Below are 22030 nucleotides of genomic sequence, written 5' to 3'. Positions count from 1 at the left end.
AGCAGGGAAATGGGGAAGACAGCGAGGGATGGGTTGGTGTGGGAGGGAGGCAGTGGGGCACTGAATGTGGGAGTGAGTGATTAAATGAGGGAAGTGAATGTGATATAGAGGAGATAGCGAAAGTGTGAGGGTATTTGAGAAAATGGAGTGAGAAGTGGGCAAGTTGTGAGTGAGTTTGAGGGGTGAAATGGGAGAGACCAGCTGTTCTGGTCTGGGAAGTTGTGATGCTGAAATCATGACCCACAAACTCTTCCCTCATCATTGCTCCAAATCCTGGATGACTAATTTTCTCTTCAACCGAGTCCCATGCCTGATTATGGAGTTTTGCTGTTCTGGGGCAGTTGTAATGTCCCTGCCTCTGGGCCTGCTGGCCTGGTTTCAAATTCAGAGGTGTGCAATAACAGATTGATTAGGGAAATATCTGTAAGGATACCTTTACTTCCTCTGTACGAGTCCCATGGGCCCCTGACCCCTGACCCCTGACCCCTGTATCTCTGGTTCCAGGCAGTGTCTCTTTGGATGTGCTGACTGAGAACTATTGAAAATGGAACATCTACTTTATTACAATGATTTTGTTTACATAAAGCCTGGGCCTGTCGTATCGTGAACATGAACAATAGCTGACCCAGTTTGTCTCTGCCTCCTGGTGTAGTTGGAGTCTGTAAATTGCTGTTCTGATGACAATTTTCTTCTTACTCCCTCTGTGCAAGCTAAGCTGTTTTTGTTGTAGAATAGATTAACAGCTTTGTCAGCAGATGCTTGCACTAAGGAGTCTGTCTGTCCTCTGGAGGCTAAGTAGAGATTTTCAAAGAACAGTAAAGAGGCTGCATAAATACAATTCACTTGACCTTGTGTTGATTGCTGTTCACTGGCTTCAATTTGAAATTGTACCTTGGATAAATTATGAGGATCACATATCAGTGAGTACAGTATAAGATATAGTGATGTAGATTAAGTACAATGAGTGTCTCACTTAAATTTGACCTTTAAAAACAAATATATATTTTTGATAGTGTAACTTTGGGATGGAGGCAATGATCACTACGTTTCTGATCACCCCCCACCCAAACAATAATCTGGATAGTTGCCCTCGGTTGGACTTTGCTTTCTGTCCTCCCCTGCATCAGTGTTTGGTGACAGTGGCCTGAATTCACTCTACAACATGTAGAATCAGGCCCCTCGCCATTCAAGCGAAGGAGGGAGAGTATTCGACCAGGGAGATCTAGGTGCTGCGGTCTTGCAGGCTTTGCAGTAGGCCGGCCTTTACCCTTTGTTTTTGATGAGCTCTGGATGTAGGAGGAAGGATGTAACCATTGCTCAGAATTACAGGCCTGGCAGTGAGGAGCTGTGCTCTAATCATGAGCTGTCATTTTTAACATTGAGCCCTAAATTTGTCAGATATTGCAGCTGCATCATTAGTTAGAGCCTTGACATGAGAGCTGTGAACAGCTTCCACATATCACCAGGTCATCTTCCAGCTATTGGGGTGGCATAGTGGCTCAGTGGTTAGCACTGCTGCCCCATAGCACCAGGGGCCTCTGTTCAATTCCAGCCTCGGGTGACAATCTGTGTGGAGTTGGCACATTCTCCCTGCGTCTGCATGAGTTTCCTCCCACAATCCCAAGATGTGCAGGTTCGGTGAGTTAGCTATGTTAAATTGCCCATTCTAGCAGGAATGTGTAGGTTAGGTGGGTTAGCCATTGAAAATGTTGGGTGACAAGGATAGCGGGAGGTTTGGGTCTGGGTTGAATGCCCTTTAGAGGATTGATGTGGATGGGGCAAATGGCCTCTTTCTGTAGGCATTCTGTAGAGCAGCTCCCAAATGTTTAGCTTGAAGGCGAAGACTGAAGGTGATGGTATTTGTCACTGAGTCAGACACTGATGATACACTGGGGTTTGATTGGAAGATGACTCAGCAAACGTGTCTGCTAAATGGCAGGTTACAGGATTTTGTATCCTGATGAGGATTGTATTCTCAGTTGATTACTTGGAGTTCAGAAGGATGAGGAGAATCTGACTGAAACTTACTGAGAGCCATTGATAGAGTGGTCGTAGAAAAGATGTTTCCATTTGAAGGAGAAACTAGACCTGAGGGCACAGACTCAGAGTGAAAAGATGATCCTTTGGAACTGAGATGGGGAGGAGGAGTTTCTTCATTCAAAGAGTGATTAATCTGTCGAACTCATTGCTGGAGAGGGCTGTGGAGGCCCAGAGTATTTAAGACAGAGATTAGTAAGGGGATCAAGGGTTAGGGGAAGAAGCAAGGGACATATCAGCCATGGTCAAATGGCAGAGTAGATTTGATGGGCAGATGGAACTGCGAATGGGTAGGAGACTGTGGTCTATGATTTTTCATATCAACCAGGTTTCCGAGTTACTGGCCAAGGCGTTCAGGGCTGTGTCAGGGCCTTCAGACCTTATAGAGCTATAGAGATGTACAGCACAGAAACAGACCCTTTGGTCCAACTCTTCCATGCTGACCAGATATCCTAACCTAATCTAGTCCCATTTGCCAGCACTTAGAACATAGCACAATAAAATGCAGTACAGGCCCTTTGGCCCTTGATGTTGCACCGACCTGTGAAACCAATCCGAAACCCATCTAACCTACACTATTCCATTACCTAGAGATGCCAGTGTTAGACTGGGGTGTACAAAGTTAATAATCACACAACACCAGGTTAGAGTCCAACAGGTTTAATTGGAAGCACTAGCTTTCGGAGTGTCACTCCTTCATCAGGTGGTTGTGGAGTCCACAATTGTAAGACACAGAATTTATAGCAAAAGTTTACAGTGTGATGTAACTGAAATTATTCATTGAACAATACCTTGATTGTCAACAACAGACAATTAAGGTATTTTAATACCTTACAATTTTACAATTGTTCACTCCACAACCACCTGATGAAGGAGCGACGCTCCGAAAGCTAGTGCTTCCAATTAAACCTGTTGGACTATAACCTGGTGTTGTGTGATTTTTAACCTCATTCTATTATCATCCATATATTTATCCAATGCCCTTGAAGTAACATGGAAACCTGCTACAGGTAGAAGATCCTTTATCTGAAATGCTCAGGCCCAGCTGTATGTCGGAATTCGGAATTTTTCGGCTTTCAGAATAGTGACAGTTGAATGGTAAGATTTTTAAAAATCTTATCGGCGAAGTAGACTTCCAACTAAGAATGTGCTTGGCCACGCCCCGCATGTTGCATCTAAGTGACACGGATCAAATGGGTGTCGACTTGGAGTCGTTCACAGAGAAACTCCAGGCCTGTCGGTGCTTGGCCACACTCCCCCCATGTCACATCTGACTGACACCCCTCGAGTGGGTGTTGACTTGGGTTAATGAGAAAAAAAACTTCACAACAAAACCTTCGGATTTTGGAGCTTTTTGGTTTTTTGATGTTTGGATAAAGGATCTTTTACCTGTACTACTACTACTGATGCAGGCAGGGCATTCCACGTCCCTACTACTCTAAAGAAACTACCTCTGACATCTGTCCTACATCTATCACCCCTCAGTTTAAAGCTATGTCCCCTCATGCTAGCTATCACCATCCGAGGAAAAAGGCTCTCACTGACTACCCTATCTAATCCACTGATCATCTTGCATGTCTCTATTAAGTCACCTCTTAACTTTCTTCTCTCCAACGAAATCAGCCTCACATCCCTCAGCCTCTGCTCATAAGACCTTCCCTCCATACCAGACAATATCCTGGTGAATCTTCTCTGCACACTTTCTAATGCTTCTACGTCCTTCCTGTAACCAGATCTGTACACAGTACTCCAAGTGCGGCCACACCAGAGTTTTGTACATATTCCTCCAAAACCTTCCTATTCATATACCCATCCAGATGCCTTTTAAATGTTGTAATTGTACCAGCCTCCACCACTCCCTCTAGCACCTCATTCCATGCATGTATCACCTTCTGTGTGAAAAAGTTACCCCTTAGGTCCCTTTTAAATTTTTCCCCTCATGCCAAAATTATGCCCTCTAGTTCTGGACTCCCCCACCCCGGGGAAAAGACTGTGTCTATTTACCTTCTCCATGCCCCTCATGATTTTATAAACCTCTATAAGGTCACCCCTCAGCCTCCAATGCTCCAGGGAAAACAGCCCCAGCCTGTTCAGCCTCTCCCTATAGCTCAAATCTTCCAACCCTGGCAACATCCTTGTAACTATTTTCTGAACCCTTTCAAGTTTCACAACATCTTTCCGATAGATATAAGACATAGGAGCAGAATTATGCCATTCAGCCTGTTGAGAATGCTCTGCCACTTTGCATCATAACCTATGATTCGCTCACTGATTAAGAAAGAAAATCTGTTTGTCTGAACCTTCAGAGATGAGAAATTCCTTCTCATGTCTGACTTCAATGTGCGATTCCTTTTTCTGTGATTGTGCCCTCGCATGCTAAATTTTCCCACATGTGGAGCGGACCTCTCTGCATCCATCTTGGGTGGTACGCTGGCTCAGTGGCGAGCACTGCTGCCTCACTGCACCAGCGACCTGGGTTTGATTCCAGCCTTGGGCGACTCTCTGTGTGCAGTTTGCACATTCCCCCTGTTTCTGCATGGGTTTCCTCAGGGTTCTCTGATTTCCTCCCAGAATCCGAAGATGTGCATGTTATGTGGATTGGCCAGGCTAAATTGTCCATAGCGTCCAGGGATGGCTACCCTATGTGGATTAGCAATGGGAAATGCAGCATTATAGGGATAGGGAGCCATTTTGGGTCTGGGTTGAATGTCCTTGAGAAGATAGGCGTGGACTCGATGGACTAAATGGCCTCTTTCTACAGTGTAGGGATTCTGTGAAGCCCTGCAAAGTCCCCCAACAATCTTAGTATATGTTTCAATAACGTCACCTCTCTCTCTTCTAAATTCCAATGAGTACGTTACCAACCTCTCTTTGGAAGACAGTTGCTTTTATACCTGGGATCAGGGGAGTGAACCTTTTCTGGACTGCCTCCAATAGATCTGTGTCAACCACACATCTCATCAAGAGTTGAAAATCACACAACACCAGGTTTATTTGGAAGCACTAGCTTTTGGAGCGCCGCTCCTTCATCACAACCAGCTGATGAAGGAACGGTGCTTCAAAAGCTAGTGCTTCCAATTAAACCTGTTGGACTATAACCTGGTGTTGTGTGATTTTTAACTTTGTACACCCCAGTCCAACACCGGCATCTCCAAGTCAAGAGTTGAGCATCCTTTTGAGCCTGTAACACAAAGACTATACAGTTGGATAATTGGAAGTACACAGGAGGGAGAAGGAGAAGTGACTGACACTGTCCAGACCACTGACACTCGAGGGCATTTAGTTTCTGCTGGGTGGTAGTGTGCAAGCATGTTCTGGGCTGGTAGAGCCCTGACGGATGTATTTCACACCATACAGAAAGGGATTGTTGGGGAGTGCAGGATGACTGAGTGCATATCAAGGGGTTTTCTGGGTCTGGGGAGGACAGCACTGTTGGAGAGGGAAGTTATTTGGGAAGCTCGTGTGTACAGTGATGCACAGACTCAGGGTGGCAATTTCTCTGCGAGAGGTAGGGCTATGTTTAAATTATGCAGAGAAGACTGACAGTTTGATTGTTGTGGATTCTCGTGGATAGGGTGTGAGAGGGACCTGCCCAGTGAGGCTCTGCCAGTGGATCGGCCTGACCTCCCACTTCAGCATGTCGATGTTCAGATCCAGACAAGATCTGAGGTTTACATTAAGAAAATATGTCATACCCTTCAGAGTGTTTGCTCTGGGTGTAGATGATGTAGCATTACCAAGATTTCTCACTTTTCTCTTTACTGCCCAGGGCACTACATTTGCTGGTGCTCAACTCCACAATCGCTGGGCTCAGTCCTGTTTACCTGTCATCTGTCTGCAGGAATTCAACTAAGAACACTGCAGCTGCATTAAGGGGCATTCCTGTAACAGGATGTGCACTGTCCTTTCAATATTACTACCGCCTCAGTCATTGGGGAGAATACTGCACTGTCCTTTGAATATTACAATGCCCTCAGTTATTGGAGCCATGCACTACTGTGTGTGATGTACCCTCTGGATAGGTTTTTATGTAGGTGACATTTTTAAAAAAAAAGCAAAGCTGAAAGCTTTTCATCCTGGGTTAGAGCTGGATATAGATGTAAGAATTGAACTGGGGAGCACTATTGCATCAAAACAAAAGGGAGCTGTAAGCAGATGTAGTTTTGGGTCATTGTGGAGCCTTTTGATGCAGAGTTGTGCACAGGGGACTGCTTGTGTATGACCTTCAGCTTTCAGAACAGCTTGAAGGTGGTGAAGCTCATTAGTCAGCATTGTGCAACTTACTAAATGTTTGTCCAACACTAGAGACATCCACACAGTCCAAGAGGAAACGAAGGAGGTCTAGGGGCTGGGTGGCCATGCCCCTGCTGCTGTTACTAGTCTTCTGTGTTTTGCAAATACATGGATGTTATTCCCCTTTGGAAAGGGGGGCATGTTAGTGTTTTTGAAGGAGCTCTCGGTTTGCAGGATGGATGCCTACTCTCTACAACAGTCCTTCCACTTTGTTTCATCCTCTGCCGGTTCAGTGGTATACTCAAGTTCTAAAAGGATTAGATAGGGTAAACATGGGAAGGATGTTCCAATGACCGGTGTGTCCAGAACCAAGAGACACAGCCTAACAATATGAAGTTGGCGGAGTGCCACATTGTCAGAGGGTCAGCACTGAGGGAGCACCACACTGACACAGGTCAGCACTGAGGGAGTGCCACACTTTCACAGGGTCAGCACTGAGGGAGTACCACACTGTCACAGGGTCAGCACTGAGGGAGCACCACACTGTCACAGGGTCAGCATTGAGGGAGCACCACCTGGTATTTGGGAATTAGGGCGTTTCACTCCACAGTGCCAGGTATTTGGGAGTGAGGGTGTTTTGCTCCACAGTGCCTGGTAATTGGGAATTGATGTTGAGGGCATGAGCCCGCGTCGATTGAAGGGCTCATGCCCGAAACATCGATTGAAGGGCTCATGCCCGAAACATCGATTGAAGGGCTCATGCCCGAAACGTCGATTCTCCTGTTGCTTGGATGCTGCCTGACCTGTGCTTTTCCAGCAACACATTTTCAGCTCTGATCTCCAGCATCTGCAGTCCTCACTTTCTCCTGGTATTTGGGAGCAAGGGTGTTTCACTCCGCAGTCCCTGGTATTTGGGAGTGAGGGCGTTCCACTCCTCAGTGCCTGGTATTTGGGAGTGAGGGTATTCCATTCCACAGTGCCTGGTATTTGGGAGTGACAGTGTTTCACTCCACAGTCCCTGGTATTTGGGAGTGATGACGCTTCACTCCACAGTGCCTGGAATTTGGAAGCGACGATGTTTCACTCCAAGGTGCCTGGTATTTGGGAATGAGGATGTTTCACTCCACAGTCCCTGGTATTTGGGAGTGAGGGAGTTTCACTACACAGTGCATGGAATTTGGGAGTGAGAGTGTTACACTCCACAGTGCCTGGTATTTGGGAGCGAGGGAGTTTCACTCCACAGTGCCTGGTATTTGGGAGCGATGATGTTTCACTCCACAGTCCCTGGTGTTTGGGAATGAGGGCATTTCACTCCACAGTCCCTGGTATTTGGGAGTGACGGTGTTTCACTCCACAGTCCCTGATATTTGGGAGTGAGGGAGTTTCACTCCACAGTCCCTGGTATTTGGGAGCGAGGGTGTTTTACTCCACAGTCCCTGGTATTTGGGAATGAGGGCGTTTCACTCCGCAGTGCCTGGTATTTGGGAGTGAGGGAGTTTCACTCCACAGTCCCTGGTGTTTGGGAATGAGGGCGTTTCACTCCACAGTCCCTGGTATTTGGGAGTGAGGGCGTTTCACGCCACAGTGCCTAGTATTTGGGAAAGAGCACGTTGCACTCCACGGTGCCTGGTATTTGGGAGTGAGAGTGTTTCACTCACAGTGTCTGGTATTTGGGAATGAGGACGTTTCACTCCGCAATGCCTGGTATTTGGGAGCGAGGGCGTTTCACTCCACAGTGCCTAGTATTTGGGAAAGAGCGCGTTGCACTCCACAGTGCCTGGTATTTGGGAGCGAGGGCGTTTCACGCCACAGTGCCTGGTATTTGGGAAAGAGCGCATTGCAATCCACAGTGCCTGGTATTTGGGAGTGACGGTGGTTCAATCCACAGTCCCTGGTATTTGGGAATGAGGGTGTTTCATTTCACAGTCCCTGGTATTTGGGAGTGACGGTGGTTCACTCCACAGTCCCTTGTATTTGGGAATGAGTGTGTTTCACTCCACAGTCCCTTGTATTTGGGAATGAGGGTGTTTCACTCCACAGTGTCTGGTATTTGGGAGTGACAGTGTTTCACTCCACAGTGTCTGGTATTTGGGAGTGACAGTGTTTCACTCCACAGTGTCTGGTATTTGGGAGTGACAGTGTTTCACTCCACAGTGTCTGGTATTTGGGAGTGACAGTGTTTCACTCCACAGTGTCTGGTATTTGGGAGTGACAGTGTTTCACTCCACAGTGTCTGGTATTTGGGAGTGACAGTGTTTCACTCCACAGTGTCTGGTATTTGGGAGTGACAGTGTTTCACTCCACAGTGTCTGGTATTTGGGAGTGACAGTGTTTCACTCCACAGTGTCTGGTATTTGGGAGTGACAGTGTTTCACTCCACAGTGTCTGGTATTTGGGAGTGACAGTGTTTCACTCCACAGTGTCTGGTATTTGGGAGTGACAGTGTTTCACTCCACAGTGTCTGGTATTTGGGAGTGACAGTGTTTCACTCCACAGTGTCTGGTATTTGGGAGTGACAGTGTTTCACTCCACAGTGTCTGGTATTTGGGAGTGACAGTGTTTCACTCCACAGTGTCTGGTATTTGGGAGTGACAGTGTTTCACTCCACAGTGTCGAGTTTCACTCCACAGTGCCTGGTATTTGGGAGTGAGGGAGTTTCACTCCACAGTGCCTGGTATTTGGGAGTGAGGGAGTTTCACTCCACAGTGCCTGGTATTTGGGAGTGAGGGAGTTTCACTCCACAGTGCCTGGTATTTGGGAGTGAGGGAGTTTCACTCCACAGTGCCTGGTATTTGGGAGTGAGGGAGTTTCACTCCACAGTGCCTGGTATTTGGGAGTGAGGGAGTTTCACTCCACAGTGCCTGGTATTTGGGAGTGAGGGAGTTTCACTCCACAGTGCCTGGTATTTGGGAGTGAGGGAGTTTCACTCCACAGTGCCTGGTATTTGGGAGTGAGGGAGTTTCACTCCACAGTGCCTGGTATTTGGGAGTGAGGGAGTTTCACTCCACAGTGCCTGGTATTTGGGAGTGAGGGAGTTTCACTCCACAGTGCCTGGTATTTGGGAGTGAGGGAGTTTCACTCCACAGTGCCTGGTATTTGGGAGTGAGGGAGTTTCACTCCACAGTGCCTGGTATTTGGGAGTGAGGGAGTTTCACTCCACAGTGCCTGGTATTTGGGAGTGAGGGAGTTTCACTCCACAGTGCCTGGTATTTGGGAGTGAGGGAGTTTCACTCCACAGTGCCTGGTATTTGGGAGTGAGGGAGTTTCACTCCACAGTGCCTGGTATTTGGGAGTGAGGGAGTTTCACTCCACAGTGCCTGGTATTTGGGAGTGAGGGAGTTTCACTCCACAGTGCCTGGTATTTGGGAGTGAGGGAGTTTCACTCCACAGTGCCTGGTATTTGGGAGTGAGGGAGTTTCACTCCACAGTGCCTGGTATTTGGGAGTGAGGGAGTTTCACTCCACAGTGCCTGGTATTTGGGAGTGAGGGAGTTTCACTCCACAGTGCCTGGTATTTGGGAGTGAGGGAGTTTCACTCCACAGTGCCTGGTATTTGGGAGTGAGGGAGTTTCACTCCACAGTGCCTGGTATTTGGGAGTGAGGGAGTTTCACTCCACAGTGCCTGGTATTTGGGAGTGAGGGAGTTTCACTCCACAGTGCCTGGTATTTGGGAGTGAGGGAGTTTCACTCCACAGTGCCTGGTATTTGGGAGTGAGGGAGTTTCACTCCACAGTGCCTGGTATTTGGGAGTGAGGGAGTTTCACTCCACAGTGCCTGGTATTTGGGAGTGAGGGAGTTTCACTCCACAGTGCCTGGTATTTGGGAGTGAGGGAGTTTCACTCCACAGTGCCTGGTATTTGGGAGTGAGGGAGTTTCACTCCACAGTGCCTGGTATTTGGGAGTGAGGGAGTTTCACTCCACAGTGCCTGGTATTTGGGAGTGAGGGAGTTTCACTCCACAGTGCCTGGTATTTGGGAGTGAGGGAGTTTCACTCCACAGTGCCTGGTATTTGGGAGTGAGGGAGTTTCACTCCACAGTGCCTGGTATTTGGGAGTGAGGGAGTTTCACTCCACAGTGCCTGGTATTTGGGAGTGAGGGAGTTTCACTCCACAGTGCCTGGTATTTGGGAGTGAGGGAGTTTCACTCCACAGTGCCTGGTATTTGGGAGTGAGGGAGTTTCACTCCACAGTGCCTGGTATTTGGGAGTGAGGGAGTTTCACTCCACAGTGCCTGGTATTTGGGAGTGAGGGAGTTTCACTCCACAGTGCCTGGTATTTGGGAGTGAGGGAGTTTCACTCCACAGTGCCTGGTATTTGGGAGTGAGGGAGTTTCACTCCACAGTGCCTGGTATTTGGGAGTGAGGGAGTTTCACTCCACAGTGCCTGGTATTTGGGAGTGAGGGAGTTTCACTCCACAGTGCCTGGTATTTGGGAGTGAGGGAGTTTCACTCCACAGTGCCTGGTATTTGGGAGTGAGGGAGTTTCACTCCACAGTGCCTGGTATTTGGGAGTGAGGGAGTTTCACTCCACAGTGCCTGGTATTTGGGAGTGAGGGAGTTTCACTCCACAGTGCCTGGTATTTGGGAGTGAGGGAGTTTCACTCCACAGTGCCTGGTATTTGGGAGTGAGGGAGTTTCACTCCACAGTGCCTGGTATTTGGGAGTGAGGGAGTTTCACTCCACAGTGCCTGGTATTTGGGAGTGAGGGAGTTTCACTCCACAGTGCCTGGTATTTGGGAGTGAGGGAGTTTCACTCCACAGTGCCTGGTATTTGGGAGTGAGGGAGTTTCACTCCACAGTGCCTGGTATTTGGGAGTGAGGGAGTTTCACTCCACAGTGCCTGGTATTTGGGAGTGAGGGAGTTTCACTCCACAGTGCCTGGTATTTGGGAGTGAGGGAGTTTCACTCCACAGTGCCTGGTATTTGGGAGTGAGGGAGTTTCACTCCACAGTGCCTGGTATTTGGGAGTGAGGGAGTTTCACTCCACAGTGCCTGGTATTTGGGAGTGAGGGAGTTTCACTCCACAGTGCCTGGTATTTGGGAGTGAGGGAGTTTCACTCCACAGTGCCTGGTATTTGGGAGTGAGGGAGTTTCACTCCACAGTGCCTGGTATTTGGGAGTGAGGGAGTTTCACTCCACAGTGCCTGGTATTTGGGAGTGAGGGAGTTTCACTCCACAGTGCCTGGTATTTGGGAGTGAGGGAGTTTCACTCCACAGTGCCTGGTATTTGGGAGTGAGGGAGTTTCACTCCACAGTGCCTGGTATTTGGGAGTGAGGGAGTTTCACTCCACAGTGCCTGGTATTTGGGAGTGAGGGAGTTTCACTCCACAGTGCCTGGTATTTGGGAGTGAGGGAGTTTCACTCCACAGTGCCTGGTATTTGGGAGTGAGGGAGTTTCACTCCACAGTGCCTGGTATTTGGGAGTGAGGGTGTTTCACTCCACAGTGCCTGGTATTTGGGAGTGAGGGAGTTTCACTCCACAGTGCCTGGTGTTTGGGAATGAGGGAGTTTCACTCCACAGTGCCTGGTATTTGGGAGCGAGGGAGTTTCACTGCACAGGAACAGGTCTTTTGGCCCACGTTGTGCCGAATATGTCACCAAAATAAACCAATCCCTTCAACCTGCCCAGTGGTACATCTCCCTCCAGTCTTTCCTTATTCCTCTGCCTGTCTAATAGCACCTTAAATACGCCTGTCGTATCTGCCTCCACTGCTACCCATAGCAGTGCGTACCTGACACCTATCACTCTCTGTTTATTAAAAAAAGGTACCCCTCAGACCTCCTTTGGACATTTGTGCTCTCGCCTTCAATGCATGCCCTCTAGCATTCGACATTTCAGCTCTGGGCAAGTGATTCAGACTGTCATCCCTATCTATGCCTCTCATAATTATATAGACGTCCATCAAGTCTCCCCTCAGCCTCCCTCACTCCAGAGAAAACAACCTTAGCCTCTCCTTATAGCTCATACCCTCCAATCCAGGCAGCATCTTTGTAAACCTCTTCTGCACCCTCTCCAAAGCTTCCACATCCTTCCTGTAATGTGGTGACATGCAATACTCTTAAATGTGGCCTTAACTTGCAACATCGCTTCCTGACTTTTGTATTCAGTGCCCTGACCAATAAAGGCAAGCATGTTGTGTGCCTTTTTTTTAATCATCCTACATACTTGTGTGGCCACTTTCAGGGAGCTATGGACTAGGACTCCAAGATCCATCTGTACCTTAATGCTGTTAAGCATCCTGCCATTAATTGTATACTTTTTGTTAACGTTTGATCTCCCAAAGTGCAGAGCCTCTCACACTGTGGGGGTGTTCAGTATTTGGGAGTGAGGGCGTTTTACTCCACAATGCCTGGTAATTGGGAGTGAGGGTGTTTCAGGCCTGAGATTGGATGTACTCAGTGGGAGTCAGGCTCCCTTGTGGGTTTGGCATGTCATTGGAGCAGCGCATCGATGACAAAGTGATGAAACCTGTTTTGTATGTTTGTTATCGGCTGGTTTTCCGAATTGTCAGACGTGGCAATGAATTGATATTGTCATTTGGTTCAGAGAACCTGGTAACAGGCCTCAGCATGATTTCTGCAGACTGTCTTCTCTGTCATTATCAGTGCAGCAGGCAACACCTTCCGATAACTGACAGCATCCTCTGACCAATCAGTCGAGCTCTAGGCCTTGCTCTTCCCCCCCCGACTTGCTGCTACTCGTGTGGATTGCTGCAGTGTTTTCATGCACCTTATTTATCACCTCTCTGCATCTTTCAGCACAGCTGCTGGGCCTGCTTATCCTGACTCAAACTTCTGTGGTTGCATCACATCTGTTTTGCTTTTTCTCCCCTGCTTCACATCTCCTTGGGATGTGTTGCCATTGACCTTGTGGCTGGCTTTTAGCTTGTCTCTTCATGTTGGTTTTTGCACCCAGCAGCATTTCTGCAATACCTTTTGACTGAAATCCAACTCGGCCTTTGTTTGCATCTTTCCGGGTCGCAATATCACGTGTGCACACAGCCGGTGATGAGGAACTGTGTCTCTATTATTTTGTGTGTTGCTGGGCTGCAAAAGGGACACTTGATAATACTGTGCACGCTGTAACCCACCCGCCATGCCTAAATGACTGTGCTTAAATTAACAACTTCCAGCATGACAAGCCAAGATTATGACCTGCAATATGGATGGAGATCTGTTCCTCGTTCCCTGAGTTCCTTGGATTTCAAAGGCAGAGCTGCAGAATAGTCACGGTCAGCTGGCTCGATTTGCAGGTAGTGTTTTAATTGAGGTGTTTGGGGTTGGGGGGTGGATTTGATCTGCTGCTGGATAAGAGTCACAGGGTGGATTGTAGCTAGAGAATCAGAGCAACTTACATAAAAGTGAATGTCGGCTGAAAGTGAATAGAAGGAGTTAGTTGATTAAAAGAAAGGATAGCAGTCACCCGAGCAACTGGGATTCCTGGTGACTGTGATCTGGGTCTGTCAATGATGTTCTGATAAGTGACTGTTAACACCTCCCTGTACTGCTGTTGGGTTTTGACAGCGCAATGTTGTGGATTTAATATTCTCTCCATTCACCACGAGCGTACGGTGGGAATTTTTTCCCGAGGGCATTTTCCACTGCAGCCTATCTCTGTACACAAGGTGGGTGGTTGGCTGACCCTTAGTTTAAACTCTCCCACTGTGCGTACTTAGACAGGGCTGGGTTGTGTGTCGGAGTATGGAACTTTCCCCCCCCCCATCCCTGAATGGGAATCCATAAGTAGGGTGAGCTAGCTGCACGAGAAGAGTTAGCCCCTTTATTGCTGTTGGTCTCCTATAAATAATGGGTCTTTCCGTCAGTGCACCAGCAGCACTGCATGCTGTCTCCAGTTGAGTTGGTTGCTGTATGAAATTAGGGCTCCACATCTGCTGGCTCTTCCACCCTCCCGTTGAACTCCCCAGAGCTTTGGAACCCTGTGCTCGCTTTCCTTCGCACAGCAAAGCCTGAGCACAGTCCCTCGAGGCACTCGTAGGAACAGGGCAGACCAGATTCTCTGACTGACGTGGCAACTGGAGGAGTTGTGCAATGGCAGAGATAAATTCTCTCTGCAGGGGGCCCAGCGTGGTATTGGGCAGGGTGCTGTGCACCTCCACGTGTGGGCTGACAGATGGGAGGGACCAACTCTGTTGTGTAAAAGAGGCCTCTGCAACAGCAGGCACACTGTGCTGAGATTGATCTCGGGGTGGGAGAAGGACGGGAGACATAATTGGTCTAAAGAAGGAGATGTCGCCTGACTGGGTGGAAGTATACAAGTCTGGACAGAGAGAGGGAGGAGTGGAGGAGAGAGGGGAAGCTGGAACAAAGAGAGGAAGAAAAAATACAAAAAACACTGCAGATACTGAAATTCTGAAGGACAAGCAGAATACTGGAAACTCTGCTGAATCTGGAACCCTGTTCAAGGAATGGGGTGTTAGAAGCTGCATTGCTGAATCTTTACCCTGATTATTAACAAGGATTAATATTTAATGTGTGCGAGTCAAATCAATAATTAAACAGTTTTTAATAATTGAATGTGTTCAGCTGACTGTTGATGGTGCAATGTATTATTGGTGTTAATGATGCCGGACTTGTGACAATTTGTATAATTCCTGCTAAGCTGTGCTGGTGACTGGGCCCATGTGCTCTTATTTAGCTTGGCTGTCATAATTAGTTCTGACGCATCAAAGAAATTGACTGAAGTTTATTACAATTGGTTAAATGTGCATGTATTGAGCCTGTGATATCCCCAATATCAGATGCTGACATCAGGTGTTGTGAGTATATCAGTTTGTACAAAGGATAGTGCTGACTGCTGTTATCTGTTACAAGATAGTATTATGAGCTTGGTATTGTGTTGTACAGCGTAGTGGTACTAACTGATAAATTTTACTTTTTTTTCCAACAGTTGGTTATACCCAAATTGGGCATATTGCAACTTGTAGCCTGTGAAGGATGTCCAGGCCTTAGAGTTCAAAGGAGATTTCCTACAGTGGAGGCAGGGATGAGGGTCTGCAGGGATCCTGAGGTAGGACAGGTTGGGATTATTCTTCTTGGAACAGGGAAGTTTGAGGACAACTTTGCAAAAATTGTTGCAGGTGTCTGAGTGATAAACAAGGTGTGCACCTTTCATTGGCAGAAGGTTTAGTTATCAAAGGGCACTGGCTTGTTTGTCAAATAGATTAGTTGTGTGGGGAAATGGGATTTTTAAATAGAATGACTGATTATGATCAGAAATGCATTGTCTGAAACAAGCAGTCCTAACTTTCAGGTAAGTATATTGTTCAACAGGAAGATCGTTGTTGGGTCAATGGTGGGAGAGTGGGGCAGTGGAACTAATTGATTAACTCCTGTAATGAGGCATAACATAGTGGGCTGAATGGCCTCCTCCTTTCATCTTCAGTTCTCTGAAGGTTGTTTGAGTGGAGAAGTGTAGTTGGTGCAGTGATTATGATGTATAACCCAATTCTGGATTGCATAGTCTGTCCTCAGAGTCCACTTGGAGCATGTCCCTCTCCCACTCAGTCCACGTGGCTGTAATCTCTGGGTTTCTGTTTGGCTGGTGGAGATGCACTATAAATAGCACCAGCAGATTGCTATATGCACATAGCAGATTGGTTTCCGTCACCATAGCAACCCAGTCGGATTACAGGCACGTCATGCAATGTTTGTGCAAGTTCGGTCTTGATCCTGGTGTCAGGAACGCACTGCAGCCAGCGCAGGATTACAATGGGGAGCTGAGCCTGGTGCATCAACCAGGTAACAAGAAGCCAGTGAGTCAGAGTCCAGTGACGAAATTCTTCGTCCAGCATCGCTTCCAGTTTCTGGGATCGCATTGTAGAAAGCAGACTGGGGACGTCAATCCCCACCATCTGATAAATAAATGCTCAGCTCGATTTCTGTTTTTCAAAACGAAAGCCTCATGACTAAAGATATCAGGGAGGTTAGTGGTTGGGACTGAGTGATATTTGGGTGGTCAGTGACTGGAGATTGAGACTGAGAGATATTTGGGTGGTCAGTGACTGGAGATTGGGACTGAGAGATATTTGGGTGGTCAGTGACTGGAGATTGGGACTGAGAGGTATGAGTGGTCAGTCACTGGAGATTGAGACTGAGACGTATTTGGGTGGTCAGTGAATGAAAGATATTTCTGGAAATGTACCTGCCCTGACATTGTTTTTTTTTGCGTAATTTCTGATCGATTGGTTTGGACAGCTTGCTGATGAAAAGTGAGTAGATCTGGTCGAATGTTCTCGGGACTTGAGTTTAGTTATCACCTTGCAGTTTGTCATTTTATGTTCGCTAACGCCATAGGGAAAAGGGGCACCCATGACACACTCCTACAATAGGACACAAAGATCTTCATTCATACCCTCCTGTGCTTCTCTGCTGTATTATGTACAGTAATATATCTTTGCACATCTCTTTTAAACTTCTCCCCTTTCACTTTAAACATCGGCCACATTGCATTTGATATTCCCAATTGGAAAAGAGACTCTGACTATCTACTCTGTGCTACTTATAATTTTATATAACTGTATGTCTATCAGGTTGCTCCTCAGCCTTTGAGCGAAAACAATCCTAGTTTGTCCAATAGCTAATACATCCTGGTAACTTGTTTTTGCACTCTCTCCAATGTCTCCACAGTGTGGTGACTGCACATAGTGCTCCAATTGTGGCCTCGCTGAACTTTACACAGTTGCAACTTCACTTGCCAGATCTTCTTATCAATGCCCTGGTTGATGAAGGCAAGCATGCCATCTGCCTTTACCACCTCATGCACCTTTACCACCTTGTCACTTCCAGGGAGCAATGGATTTTCAACCCATGATCCCTCTGTATATCAGTGCTCCTAAGGGTCCTGTTGTTTACTGTATACCTTCCTCTTGCGTTTGACCTTCCAAAATGCATCACCTCACACTTGTCTAGATTTAACTCCATGTGCTATTTCTGTCCCTGACTTTCCAACGGGTCTATAGAGTCATGCTGACTGTCCCTAATAAGTCCATTCTTTTCTAAATGTGAGTAAAACCTTTCTCAATGAATCATCTGCAATAATTTCCCTACAACTGATGTAAGGTTCATTGAAGTACAATTTCCTGGATTATGTGTATTACCTTTAACAAAGAAAAAATGTTATCTATTCTCCAACCTTCTAGGACTTCACCTGTACCTCAACAGGATACAAAAATCTCCAGTGAGGCCTCAGCAATCTCTTCCCTTGCCTCCTTCAGTAACCTGGGATAGATCCCATTAGGCCCTGGGGATTTATCTACCTTAATGTTTTACATGACGCCAAACACCACCACCACCTTAATATCAGCATGCCTTACAGTACCAACAAACCCCTCTCTAAACTTACCGTCATCCATGTCTTAGGCCTTAGTGAATACTGATGCAAAGAATTCATTAAGCGCTTCACCATCGACCTCTAACTCCACGTATCAATTCCCTCCTTTGTCCTTGAGTGGACCTACCCTTTCCCCAGTTAACCTCTTGCTCCTAATATATGTCTTGGGATTCTCCTTGATCCTACTTGCCAAGAATATTTTGTAGCCCCTTTTAGCCCTGTTAATTCCTTGTTTAAGTTCTTTTCTGCTTCATTTATGCTTCTCAAGAACCTTGTCTGACCTCGGTTTCCTAAACCTTAGATATGTTTTCTTTTCCTTTTTGACTAAAGATTAATGTCAAGATTTATAACATGCTGTCTCCAATCCTGATCTGTGAACCATACCTTTCAGACCATGTCCCGTTCACCACCACCCTGGGAATGTCCTGTCTCACGGCAAGATAGACACAACAGAGACAGTAGCACAGTGGTATACTTTAAGTGGGGGAATTTCTCTGCAAGTTCTTAGTATTGACTCCAAACAACATAAAGTCTCATGGTATTAGGTCAGATATGGACAAGGAGGCATCCTGTTAATTATTGCCCAGTTTGTAACAGTTTTTGTGGTCTGGGTATCTTGATGCTTCACATTTGGGGCGGCACGGTGGCACAGTGGTTAGCACTGCTGCCTCACAGCGCCAGAGACCCGGGTTCAATTCCTGCCTCGGGCAACGCTCTGAGTGGAGTTTGCATATTTTCCCCGTGCGTGGGTTTCCTCCGGGTGCTCCGGTTTCCTCCCACAATCCAAAGATGTGCGGGTCAGGTGAATTGGCCATGCTAAATTGTCCGTAGTGTTAGGTAAGGGGTAAATGTAGGGGAATGGGTTTGGGTGGGCTGCTCTTCGGAGGTTTGGTGTGGACTTGTTGGGCAGAAGGGCCTGCTTCCACACTGTAAGTAATCTAATCTAATCTAACCCTTTGAGATGGGTTTTGGGTAGTGTGCTCATGGTGGCATGGATTTCTCTTTCTGCTGGTCAACTTTATTGCGACTGGCAAAAGATGGGTGTCACGGAAAGTGAGAGACTGAAACTGGCTGGCAGGGGGTAGAAACAGTTTTAGACTAGACAATCTTACATGTTTATTGACCAGTTGATAAGCAGCAGTCAGACTGAGGGTGAAGATCTGAGTTTTTGACTCTTGGCTGTTTTGTGCAGTGGGTCTGCATGTGCGTGTGGTCAATCAATGTGTGCACACTTGGTGTTTATATATGATGTGACAGCCCATGGCAGTGGGCTGTGCATGTGTATGCTAGACATAGTGATCAGCTGAGTGTGGGTGTTTGCACGTGGTATGTGTGTAGGGGAAGATATATATATGTGCGTGTGTGTGTGTCTGTCTCTGTCTGTCTGTGCTGGTGTACGGTCCAGTGTGTTTTTATAGAATCACACAGCACAGAAGAGGTCTTTCAGTCCATCCAGTGTGCACCACCAAAAATATACAACTGCCTGCAGAAGTCCCACATGGTCCATAGCCTTGAATGTTAGGACACTTCATGCACTCACCCAGTACTTCTGTGTGCTATTGTGTCTCAACTACTTTCCCAGGCAATACATTCCAGATGGCCATCACCCTCTGGGTGAAAAATAGCTTTCCTCAAATCCCTTCTGAGCCTCCTGCCTTTCATTTTAAAATTATTCCCTATTCTTATTGACCCTTCAACAAAGGGGAGCAGTTGCTTTCTATCCACCCTGTCCACTCTCCTCATTATCGTATACATTTCTATCAGATCCCCCCCCTCACCTTCTCTGCTCCAGAAAAAAAAACAACCCGAGCTTATCCAGCCTGTCTTCATAGTTGAAGTGCTCTATCCCAAGGATCATCCTGGCGAATCTCCTCTGCATCCTCTCCAGTGCAATCACATCTTTCCTATAGTGCAGTAAGCAGAACTGTATGCAGTACTCCAACTGTGGCTCATTGAAAGTTCTGTAGAGCTCCAACATGACCTCCCTGCTAGAACTGTTTTGGGCTTTCTGTCTTCAGTTCGTGGTGGGGGTGAGCCTCCTCATGGTTAAGTGATCCACCATGTCCCTCTTTCAGATTCCAAGTTTCTCCTGCCATCCAAGCCAGACCATGCGCTGGGACGCCTGAGATAAGCTACTGGTAGAGAAGGCTGGACTTGCACAATTGCTCTCCACATCAGGGAGCTTAATGTTCCTGAGAATTTGCGATGACCTAGTGGAGAGCAGGCGAGAATGTCTCCGAAGAGAACATGTCCACGTTTGCTGGATTACCTCGTTATCATCGGTGCCAGGTAATGATCTGTTTGGCTGTCTGGGGGTTTGGTGGTGGATGGGAGATGTTGCTGTGGGTGGAAGAGATGGAGCAGGGTGGACGGGCAGCCATGAAGGAGAGGGGATTATTGAACAGCTCTGGAAACAGATTGTTGGAGCCAGATTTTAAGTCAAGACCTTTGCACGAGAAGGTGCACAAGCTGTTTCCTTCATCCCCAGTAGCAATGTGTGCGTCCCTGGGCGCTCTGTTTCAAGTTTCACTCTACTCAGCAAATCATTTGAACAGGCTGTATGTCGAGTACACTGTCACAGCACCATGTGGTGCAAGACTGGCCTGAGATGGTACTGATCTGATGTTTCACCATCACTGCTTGTGAGGAGGATGGGTAGGGCTGCAGCACTGGTGAGGAGGATGGGGGAAAGCCGTTCTCAATGCAGTGCCATTGGCTGGAGGGAGGTACATTTGATTTTCTGGGCTTGTGAAAGTCTGGTTGGAGTCCTCGCGGTGGGGGTTGGTGCAGTATTGCTTGTGTTTTCATTTGGTTTGAGTTCGTTGCTGCTGTGGTTATCTGTGTGGTCATGGATTGGGGGCAGAATTCAACATATAGTCTGCAGTGGGAATGAGGGGCCTATTTGACAGCACTGTCAGGAGCTGAGTTGCTGTTTGTTTATTTCTGTGTGTACAGGCTGCCGAGCAGTGAGAGCATTGCTCAGACTCCTGAGCTGCTGCGCCGTTACCCACTAGAGGATCACCAGGACTTCCCTCTCCCGCCAGACGTGGTGTTCTTCTGCCAGCCCGAAGGATGTCTCAGCGTGCGGCAGAGGCGCACCAGCCTGCGCGATGATTCCTCCTTCGTCTTCACCCTGACCGACAAGGACAGCGGAGTGATTCGCTACGGGGTCTGCGTAAACTTCTACCGCTCCTTCCAGAAGCGCAGCCGCGACAGACCGGACCGCAGCTTGCAGCATGCCAAGGGCAGTGCTGCAGAGACGCCAGACAACGAGCAGAACAACTCTGACAGCGGCTCTTCCCTGGCAACGCACAGCGCTGACTCCACCCCTGACATCAGTCGCTCGCCCAGGCTGAAACGGCAGCTGAAGAGTGGTAACCGATCCCGGAACAGTACCCTAACCTCGCTGTGTATACTGAGCCATTATCCATTCTTCTCCACCTTCCGTGAGTGTCTGTACACCCTGAAACGGCTAGTGGATAGTTGCAGCGAGCGGCTCCTTATTAAGAAAGCAGGAAGTCTGAAGGGAATTCAAAGGTGAGTGTGTATTTACTGATGTTGTGCTTGAGCTGGCACATTTTGTTGGGATGAATGAGCAAGTCATGCAGTACTGAAATAAAAGCACAACACTGCAGATGCTGGAGATCAGAAATATTACTCCAAAGAGTCGTCGGACTCCACGTTAACTCCATGTTTCTGTCCATAGACAGACACGCTGAGTATCTCCAGCAAGACCTGTTTTCACTTCACTCTCAATACTGCTTGATTGTTGATTGTTGATGTCTAATGTGAGTAAAGGAGCAAAAGGATCTCGGATTTATAGAATCCCTGTAGTGCAGAAAGAGGCCATTTGGCCCACTTAGTCTACAGACAATCCCATCTGGACTCAGCTCCCTTCCCTATCTCATTTTACCCCAGCTAATCTACCTAACCTGCACATCCATGGACTTTACAGGCCAAATCAGCATGGCCAATCCACCTAACCAGTACTTAGTCACAGAGATGTACAGCATGGAAACAGACCCTTTGGTCCAACCCGTCCATGCCGACCAGATATCCCAACCCAATTTAGTCCCACCTGCCAGCGCCCGGCCCCTATCCCTCCAAACCCTTCCTATTCATATACCCATCCAAATGCCTCTTAAATGTTGCAATTGTACCAGCCTCCACACATCCTCATCTTTGGACTTTTGAAGGAAATCCATGCAGACATGGGGAGAACATGCAAACTCTACACAGACAGTCACCCACGGTTGGGATCGAACCTGTGTCCCTGGTGCTGAGGCTGCATGCTAACCACTAAGCCACCGTGGTGATTGGGAATCTCCAAATCACGAAGACTGTGAAGCTACTTAATTAGGCAATCAAATAACAAACTCTTGATAGATAATATTGAAAAGCAGAAAGGTTATG

At 47.5% G+C, this 22030-nt stretch overlaps 1 protein-coding gene across 8 annotated transcripts in view; it reads left to right on the top strand.

Annotated features, from left to right (window-relative positions):
- madd (MAP-kinase activating death domain) overlaps positions 1-22030 on the top strand; it is a 118008-nt gene that overhangs the window by 4050 nt on the left and 91928 nt on the right. Inside the window, exons 1-3 of one of the 8 annotated variants that reach the window (XM_043706308.1) lie at positions 828-920; positions 19693-19906; positions 20573-21154. In XM_043706308.1, the coding sequence (XP_043562243.1) occupies positions 19848-19906; positions 20573-21154 (641 nt within the window). In that variant the 5' untranslated portion in view covers positions 828-920; positions 19693-19847. Of the gene's footprint in view, positions 1-827; positions 921-12829; positions 13521-15933; positions 16027-16092; positions 16211-19692; positions 19907-20572; positions 21155-22030 lie in introns of those variants that run through there. The other 7 variants (XM_043706304.1, XM_043706310.1, XM_043706309.1 and 4 more) reach the window with 7 other exon arrangements.

Source organism: Chiloscyllium plagiosum, chromosome 16 (assembly GCF_004010195.1).
Source record: "Chiloscyllium plagiosum isolate BGI_BamShark_2017 chromosome 16, ASM401019v2, whole genome shotgun sequence".
Classification (NCBI taxonomy): domain Eukaryota; kingdom Metazoa; phylum Chordata; class Chondrichthyes; order Orectolobiformes; family Hemiscylliidae; genus Chiloscyllium; species Chiloscyllium plagiosum.
The sequence above is the reverse complement of the archived record's forward strand: the minus strand, read 5'-3'. Positions and strand labels throughout refer to the sequence as shown.